This window comes from Populus nigra, chromosome 9, assembly GCF_951802175.1.
Source record: "Populus nigra chromosome 9, ddPopNigr1.1, whole genome shotgun sequence".
NCBI lineage: Eukaryota > Viridiplantae > Streptophyta > Magnoliopsida > Malpighiales > Salicaceae > Populus > Populus nigra.
The window spans coordinates 854,084-863,737 of record NC_084860.1 but is presented as its reverse complement, the minus strand read 5'-3'; the positions used below and the strand labels follow the sequence as shown (position 1 = coordinate 863,737).

The 9,654-nt window shown below is 34.0% G+C and overlaps 1 protein-coding gene across 1 annotated transcript; it reads left to right on the top strand.

Annotated features, from left to right (window-relative positions):
• Positions 1–918: 918 nt before the first annotated feature.
• LOC133703332 (lysM domain receptor-like kinase 3) lies at positions 919–5,879 on the top strand. Its single transcript, XM_062127801.1, has 10 exons — positions 919–1,577; positions 2,844–2,874; positions 3,127–3,275; positions 3,686–3,882; positions 4,027–4,116; positions 4,429–4,677; positions 4,757–4,848; positions 5,046–5,184; positions 5,287–5,385; positions 5,472–5,879. Exons 1-10 carry the CDS (start codon positions 944–946, stop codon positions 5,634–5,636), a joined length of 1,845 nt encoding a protein of 614 aa, XP_061983785.1. The 5' UTR covers positions 919–943; the 3' UTR covers positions 5,637–5,879.
• Positions 5,880–9,654: the final 3,775 nt, after the last annotated feature.

Here is a 9,654-nt window from a genome sequence, read left to right as displayed (position 1 = left end):
AAATGGCTGAGCTTGCTAGAACTTTCCCAGTAGAAAATCCCCAACTAAGACCAATGCCTGGGGTCATTTGTTGTTGCCCTTATGACACTTTCCTTGCATATGGATGCATAGATTATTTAACTCTATCAAATCAATGTAATAAGTTCTTAATAAAGTTTTTTTTTGTGAATTTAGATATATAGTAAAGAAAAATAAACTTTCAATTGGTAAATATTATTATAGGAAAAGAATTAAGGAAATGATAAGAGCATACAAACAAATAGCGTATAAAATTTGAAAAGGTCTAGAATTTGCATCAACATTGATGTTTGTGTTCTAATCCAACACTTTGGCATCAAAATTTGCAAAACGATTGACATTAATATATATATATATATTATAAAACCTCATTATAGCATGTCGACGACATAGATGACCAAAGTCTCATGCAAATAATCAACCCACAACTATTGCCATGCCAATCCTATTCATAAAACCTGGATTCTTCTTACATCAAGAATCTAAAAAAAAGGAAAATACTAGGATAATTCAGTTAAAAAACTAGCTAGGTTAAATCACCGGTCATTCTAAAATAAAAGCCGTTAAAAATTTATTGATTATTTTTTAAAAAAAATTCTTTTATTAAATTGATTTTTTGATTCATGACTGACTGGTTTGATCTTATTCCGAGTCAAATTTTAAAATTATAGTGACAAATTCATGGGTTAGTTTTGTCACCTTCACCCCTCAGCACCCAAGAGTGGTTCCAAAGGTCTTCCCTTCAACGAATCATAGATAGAGCATGACGACAAAGATGACAAAAGTCCCGTGCATATAAACAAACAAATTAAACCAACCTCGTTATTAAATTAGCCCTAGACTACTAGAAACCAAATACCATTACCAACAAATCCTTTTAGCTTCTTGTATCCGCTCGAATGATCCCAACTTCTTGCTCCGCAAAATGATCCCATCATCCTCTAGATATCCACACATTCAGACGTTGTTAGTCTCTTGTGTTCTTCTCTTCTTAGTCTTCAAAGTCCAAGCCAAGTGTAGAACAGGTTGTGACCTTGCCTTGGCTTCGTATTATGTATGGCAAGGATCAAACCTAACTTATATCAGCACCATCTTCAACCAGAGCATTACTGAGATCCTTCGTTACAATCCTAATGTCCCAAATCAAGATAGCATACGTAGTGATACAAGACTCAACGTACCCTTTTCTTGTGATTGCTTAAATGGTGATTTCTTAGGGCATACCTTTTCTTACATTACTCAATCTGGTGATACTTACCATAAGATTGCAAGGAATGCCTTTTCTAACCTCACCACTGAGGATTGGGTTCACAGAGTCAACATTTATGATATCACTGAGATACCAAACTATGTTCCTATTAATGTAACAGTGAACTGTACATGTGGAGATAAGCAGGTGTCAAGGGATTACGGATTGTTCGCGACCTACCCTCTTCGGCCCGGCGAGAACTTGTCATCCTTAGCGGCGGAGTCCGGTGTGCCGGCCAATTTGTTAGAGAAGTACAACCTGGGGACGGATTTTAATGCAGGGGGTGGGATTGTTTATGTGCCGGCAAAAGGTTAGTTACTTTTTCACTGTAATATTCTTTAACCGTAATTCTTTTAGGCTCCACAAAAATATAGAATTTATACTGTTAATTCTTATCTTGCATGGAGCCAAAATGTTGTGGCTTGGACATTTGGATGTAAAATTTGTATCTTAATCTGGTTTTTTTTTTGTCGAAACATGATATATAGTGGCTATTATATACTCTGCCAACTTGCAACAAACGAGTCTCTTTCTAGTGTGTATATATTGTATTCCCTAGACCTTGTCAATTATATGCAGGTTGCCCTGTCAACACGGTATTGATATATATATATATATATATAGAGAGAGAGAGAGAGAGAGAGAGGGAGGGAGGGAGAGAGGGAGCGCTAGAAAGAGAGAGCTAGAGGGGGAGGGGGAGGGGGAGGGATATTAGCTAGAAGGAGAGGGAGAGGGGGAGCTAGTACTGTGATTGAAACATTCCATTAACGTTTTTGAATTGATCAATATCCTCTGCTAATTAAAGGGATTTGCAAGCAGATATTTCTAGTCTTCTGTAATAAAATTATGAGAAAGAAACAAGAAACCAGATGATTATACATTCATAGACATTTGTCATTTACTTATCATTGCATAACAGGAATGTATATAACTAATAATTAATCAGGACTGCATCTTATATATAAACTCATATTTTCTTGTATTATTAATTAATTTTAATTAAAAAAATAAGAATAATAAAATTGTAATAAGATTATATAAAATGATAACTCATTGAAGCCACAATGAGCTATCATTAATTTCATCACTTAAGAAAAATGTAAGCTGTAACTATTTTTTTTCTAATTTGGTATTAGTAATAGTTTTCTTATTCTATTTTTTTTTTAAAGAAAAAACATAATTTGTTTCTTTTTATTTTTTTTTAACAAATTAAAATCTGCAATCATTCATCATTATTTCTATTTTTAAAATGGTTTAAAAAATAGCAATTATTACAATTTAAATTGAAAATCAAATCAAACAATTGTTTTTAGGTTTAGAACAAAACAGCAGATATGGACAAAAAACCCATGATGATCCTCAAATTGCCTTTTAGCCCAGACTAAAAATAATAATACAAAATAAGACATAGTTCAGGCCCATCAACAGAATACCAGTAAGACCAACCCAGCCCAGAACCCTCTGTTTTGGCGGTTGTATAACCGTTATTTTTTATTTGATCCATTGAATTTGATCCCATATTTTTCATTTCTTGTACATTATGGTCCATGACTTTTGGCTTTTCTATGTTCCACAGATCCAACTGGATATTATCCTCCTCTAAAGATGTAAGACTCCACCACCCTAGCCATACTTCCCTGTCTGCTAACTTGAATGCTGCGATTTTTTGACTTATATCCAATCACCATTTATTTTTTTTTTTTATTATTTTTTTTGCAGTGCAACTGGTAGGATCATCTGATCTTCCTTGAGTATTATATTTTCTTCAACTCTCAATTTTTTTTTTATCAAGAAATGTGAAGATATATAGGCCCTGAGCTTATGTAGTTATGCATGGCATTTCAAGCAGGAATCTCAAGCAGAGTCATTGCAGGCATATCTGTCGCAGGAGTTGCTGGAGCTTTCTTTTTCGCATCTTGTTTTTACTTTGGATTTTATAGAAGGAGAGAGGTTGAGGCATCATTGTTCCCAGAAGCAGCAGAAAGCCCCTATATTCACCACAGACATGGTAACTACTTATTTCTCTAGTTTTTTAGTTAACTGATGAAGGATTTGCAATGCTCCATGTCCCAAATATGGGGCTATGAGGAATTGACGCAGCCAAATCTATTCCTTAGAATTTAAGAAACAAAGAAGTAATAATTTCTGAGAAGGATAAGGATAACAAGCACAACGCAATGTTACACTTGTAACCTCTATGACTGTTCATGTTGTGCAACGGATGCTGCTCCCAATCTACATCCTTGGTGGGATGGGAGCTAACTCTCGAATCATTCTCTAAGCACCAACGCAGTGCTTCACTTATAGGCTTGTGTCTGTTCAAGTTGCGCAATGAGCCCTGCTCCTGGGCCCAGGGCTTGGTAGGATTCCTCGTATCCCTTGTGGTTAGCTTAATTTTTCTCTGTGCTATGGTTTTAGGGTCTGGAAAAATATTGGAGCAGACTTCGGAAACAGCTGCTCTTGTTGGTTCACGGGGGCTAACAGGTTTTACAGTGGACAAATCTGTGGAGTTCTCTTATGAAGAACTTGCTAAGGCTACTAATGACTTCAGCATAGATAATAAGATTGGACAAGGTGGGTTTGGAGAAGTGTACTATGCTGAACTAAGAGGCGAGGTTCGTAGTCATGATCTTTATCCTTCATTGATTCATCACTAAGAAATCTACAAGAAAGCAATAAGGAAACTCATAACAGGATTGAATTGTTTGAAACTAACCACTGATTTGGCTCACTCTTTCCTCCACCTACTGTCTTTGCAGAAAGCTGCAATCAAGAAGATGGATACGCAAGCGTCGAAAGAATTTCTCGCTGAGCTGAATGTCTTAACACACGTTCATCACTTAAATCTGGTAATTAATATTTGATCCTTTAATGTCTGTCATGCTTAGGAACTTGGCACCATTAAGCAGTTAGTCAGGAACTTCTGTTGAATAAACAACTTGATTGATTAACCTGAATTTGATCCTTGATAATCTTTGGTTACTGTCTTGAGACAGAAAATATGGAAATAGTGACGATAGAGTCCTGCCTGTTTTGAAAGGACAAAAACGCACCAAACACTTTTTTATCCCTTTTGTCCTAAGATACTAGCTAAATACAATCTAAGTATTCAATCATCTTATATATGGCCCTCGTATCGCTTGCGAAACAATTTTGGGCAGGTGCGCTTAATAGGATATTGCGTCGAAGGTTCCCTATTCTTGGTCTATGAGTTCATTGAGAATGGAAATCTAAGTCAACATTTACGGAGTAATTCGGGTAAGGATCCATTGCCATGGTCAACTAGGGTACAAGTAGCTTTGGACTCAGCCAGAGGCCTTGAATACATCCATGAGCATACCATACCTGTATATATCCACCGTGATGTCAAATCAGCAAACATTTTGATAGACAAAAACTTCCGCGGAAAGGTTCGCAATCTTCCTGTATTCATATGATAGCCTCTGAAGTGTTTTTATGTGAAGTACTCCAAACTAATATTTTGTACAGGTTGCAGATTTTGGTTTGACAAGGCTTACTGAAGTTGGAAGTGCTTCATTGCACACACGCCTTGTCGGTACATTTGGATACATGCCTCCAGAGTAAGTTTTCTCACTGTAAACGGTTTCAGAATCGGTCTCAGGATAGAATTATGAGTTTTTTTTTTCCACTTTAGTTTCATTTCTTACAAGATAGGAATCATCTGTTAACAGGATGTTTTGAGATTCCACTAACAGCGATACTTGTCTGTGACTTAGTTGCTACAAATGATTTGATTGATCTTGACATTTCTGTCCAGGTATGCTCAATATGGTGATGTCTCCTCCAAGATAGATGTATATGCATTCGGAGTTGTGCTCTACGAACTGATATCCGCCAAGGAAGCTGTTGTCAAGACAAATGAATTTATCACTGAATCCATGGGACTTGTAGCTTTGGTTGTTACTCTTTCCATTAATTCCCTTTGCTCTAGCACATAAACGATCTCTCAATTTTTTTCTGCTATGATAACCTGAGCTATATGCCTTGATCTGCTGCAGTTTGAGGAAGTTCTGGGACAGCCTGATCCAAGAGAAAATCTCCCTAAGCTTGTTGATGCTAGGCTTGGAGACGACTACCCTCTTGACTCGGTTTGCAAGGTGATATTTGATTCCAGAAAATGCAAGTTTGTCCATGGTGGACTAATGTCAGCACTAAAAATGTCATGGTTTGGTTTTGTTCACAGATGGCCCAGCTTGCCAGAGCTTGCACACAAGAAAATCCGCATGTAAGGCCAAGCATGAGGTCGATTGTGGTTGCACTAATGACACTTTCCTCTTCAACTGAAGATTGGGATGTTGGTTCACTCTATGAAAATCAAGCTATTGTCGATCTAATGTCAGGAAGGTAGCATGCGGATTGCGATGAGAAGACAGATTGTTTTCTTCCTAGATTCATTTCATGTATAATTCTCTCCTTCTTTAATTTCTGCATACCTATAGAATTTCTCTCAGGAATTTTGAAAAATCAACAACTAAATTCCAAAGCCTGACTGAATCCTTAAATGATCTTTCTTCATCAGTCCATGCTTGAAAACGACTTTAGGATAATGGTTGTGGAAAAACTACAAAAATCAACAGGACTTTGATGCAAATGGACAAGTCTCTTGGGCTCTTCTGACTGATTCCAGGTCCTTCCATGAAATTTTCTAAATGATGATGACAAAAGTACATTGTTCCCCAAAACTTTCCCTGCACTTTCTCAGCACACACAGTAGATTAATTCAAAGTATTTTGGCCCGACAATGCTTAATTAAGAATTATTAAAATATGGAAGAAAGTCAGAAAATATTGACTGTTCAAAAGCTGTTCAAAAATTGGGCCCGACAATGCATCAGAAAATTCAGAATCACACAACAAAGATGATATTTCTTGAAAACATTTTCTGCCACAAGCCTGAGAAGGTCTCTAGGATAATGGAATGGTAGTTGAAACAAAAACAAAACCAAGATAACTCCAAGCATGTAAGCTCTTGGGTCATGTCCTTCCATGGAATGATTATGCCACTGTTTCACCAAGTTGCTGAAAAAGGTTGTCGTCATTATCTTTGGAATGATTATGCCACAGTTTCCCCAAGTTGCTAAAAAAGGTTGTTGTTATCTGTCTGAGAGTGATTTTAGAATTTTTTAACTGTTAATATTAAAAATAAAATTTTAAAAATATATTATTTTAATTAAAATAGATATTAAATGGATGAACCATAAAAGTACTTCATAAAACTGAAAATCCTTGTTGCTTTCTTAGTACTTCTTGCTTTGGACGTCTATGATAGCATTTTCCATGGCATTTTGTTGGTTCACACGGATAATGAATATATATATATATATATATATATATATATATATATATATATATATCAACAGTGTCTAGCAATATAGGGCAAAATAAACCTAATAATAGAAAATTTTTAAATTTAATAATAAAGGTATTAAGGATATTTTTTAATATACTTCAAATAAAATCTTCAGGTTAACAAAGAAATCCCTTTATTGCAGCTTTTTTAATTTGATTTTAAAATAATAAAAACAAACTCACTTGTTCCTGAAATCATAACTTAATATATATATATATATATATATATATATATATATATATATATATATATTAACATGGATATTCCAGTTAACTTGCGTGCATCTCGACTAATTCCACGGGTTCTGAAGTTAACGACCATGTAAGTCTCCAGTAGCCATCATATTAGCAACTACAAAGCTTGAACCTAAAATTACAGGGGAAACAAATCCCTTGATCCCAAGCTCTTATCACTGACCACTTGCTAGATTGTTCATAACTTAATATATATACTTGATTTCTAGAATTCTGGTTCTATTTTATTTAGTTTTGATAGTCAATATATCAAAACAAATATTTTTATATCATCAGGCGTGGGTGTGTTAATACAACTACAAAACAATAATCTGCTAAAATAAATCCATTTTTTAGCTCAGCTACAACACCTTAAAGTTTCCAACGCTAATAATATTTCTTTTTTCGAAACATTTTCCAGCATATTTATTCTCAATTTATGTGGACACATTTGGTCCACAATGCTTAAGATCATTATGGGCAGGGTAGTTGGCCAAGATTGAATTAAATATGATTGAAATCCAACAGCAAAAACTTTAATTGCTTGACTGGATTTTCTCAAGTGGGATTTAATTCTCTTTTCAAATGAACAAGAGAGTTGGGATAGGATCCCATCAAAAGACATGATCTTGCTGCTTTCAAATGCTTTTCTCCTCCTTGGCACCCACCACACACGGATCGCACACTGCCGTCACCCTCTGTGCAGCCACCTTGCATGATCGTGAGCCCACATCTATCCCATCTTCCCTTTCAATGAAGCCACCACTTTGTTTTTTATGTGGGCAAAGCTTTCATTTGCTGAAAACTTGACTCAGGTAAATGTTGTTTATTTGCTAGATATATTGAATATGACTCCATGCGCACTCGTCTAAGATGAAAACTTACAATAAAGTAGATAGATGGACGAAGAAAATCCAAACAAGAGGTTAAATCGATCATTCGCTAGCAATAACCAGAGAACAAGGGTGATTGTTTTGACAAACGAGGGAAGTAGTTGATGATCAAGAAACAATCAGCATAGTCAAAGGCACATGATTACAGATATTGGAAAAGCTAGAAATGTAGAATCTCCTCTCCAAGACCTGCAAATTAATAAAGATTACGTTGAGGGAAAGAAGCAAGGAGACGTGAGAGCCCAGAGAGACAGAGAGTACCTCGAAATCCAATCTGTTTTGAGTTGTCATTTTTTGCTTTGTTAATAGAAATTCAATCTGTTTGGAAGGTATTTTTATTTTCTATATAAAAAATAAAAAATAAGGGGAACTTGGAATGCTCTGAAATCTTGTTAGAGTCTGAGAAAATATTATAATCTCAAGTGGATTTCGTATGGTTCCATAGTATTTATTTGGTTTAAAGCTTAAACATGTTAGTTTTTGCAGCCTCTTCCAAATATATTTTGATGTTTTTGGTATTGTGGTTTTTAAAAATATTTTTATTTAGAAATATATTATAAAATATTAATTTAACTTTTTATTAATATAAATATTCGAGTTAATTTATGTGAATTTTGACTAATCTTATCAATCATTAAGTTAAGATCATGTAAGTTTTTAATGAGATTAATAGAATTTCAACTAGTAATTTCTAGTAAATAAATATAAAAACTGATTAAATAAAATGTACCGCTCAAAATTAACTTAATATTTTTAATTACAGTTGCTTTTTAATTTTAAACCATCAAGTGGGTAGGGATGGGATTCAGCTTTCAAAAGCCATGATCTTTGTGCTTTCAAATAATTTTCTCCTCCTCGGCACCCACCACACACGGATTGCACACTGCGTGCAGCCAAATTACATGATCCTGAGCCCATGGTTTTTTATTTTTTATATTTTTTTTGGTAGGAAATTATTGGGTGAAATGTTGGGATTAATCACAATTCATTCACTGAAGTAATCGTGTATAGAAAATTCAGAAGCCACCAACTTATTTTTTTATGTGGGCAGAGCTTTCGTTTGCTGAGAAAAATATTTTTTAAAAAAATATTTAAAGTAAAACGTCTCCTAAACTCTTACATTATGAATTTCATTTGTGCCTGTCTTAAGAACAAATTCAAGTTTTTTTTTTCTACAGAATCCTCAAACTTTGATCCGTAATCTCTAAACCCAAAAAAAATGTCAATATTGTTTTTATTTGCCAAATATATATGCTGGATAAGTTATGATGAGGAAAAATGTTACAAATTCCCCAATTTTAACTTGAATTACATGTTCTTAACTCTGCCAAATATATGAAAAAAATAACAAAAAGGAAGAGTCCAAAAATAATACAAGATGTGAATTTAAAATAAAATAATGGTGTATTAGATCTTAAAATAAAAACAAATTAGGTCAACATCCATAGATTTTTTTTTATTTTCTAGTATAGTAAAAAGAAATATATTAAAATAGCACAATGCAAAAAATATTTAAAAAATAATACAGTTTAAAGAGTTTCATATAACATCTACAATTTACAAGTCATAATAATTATCTACAATTCTCTCAAATTTTAAAATTATTATACACAAGATTTAATTAAAAAAAAAGATGAGAAAGAAAAGGAAATGAAAAAAAAAAACAATCTTGGAGATACACACATTAAACGAAGGTTACTGTTGGATTATACGAGCGGTCCAAAAACAAGTGAGCCTCAATATCTTTGGACCACTCGTATGACTCACTTTGTCTATTGTTTATGACTTTCTTTAATATTATTGTCTTCATCTTTTTAAAATATTTTCAAAAGTAGCGTGTGTTATCATCAAAGTTTTGATATATCTTCGAGATTCATTTATTTGTTTTATT

Bases quoted from the DNA above. Each gene is read 5' to 3' on its own strand.
- LOC133703332 (XM_062127801.1), top strand. From the start codon at position 944: ATGATCCCATCATCCTCTAGATATCCACACATTCAGACGTTGTTAGTC. The intron at 2,875-3,126 runs GTAAGACTCCAC...AGGAATCTCAAG, and splicing joins TATTATCCTCCTCTAAAGAT to CAGAGTCATTGCAGGCATAT. The intron at 5,386-5,471 runs GTGATATTTGAT...TTTTGTTCACAG, and splicing joins CTCTTGACTCGGTTTGCAAG to ATGGCCCAGCTTGCCAGAGC.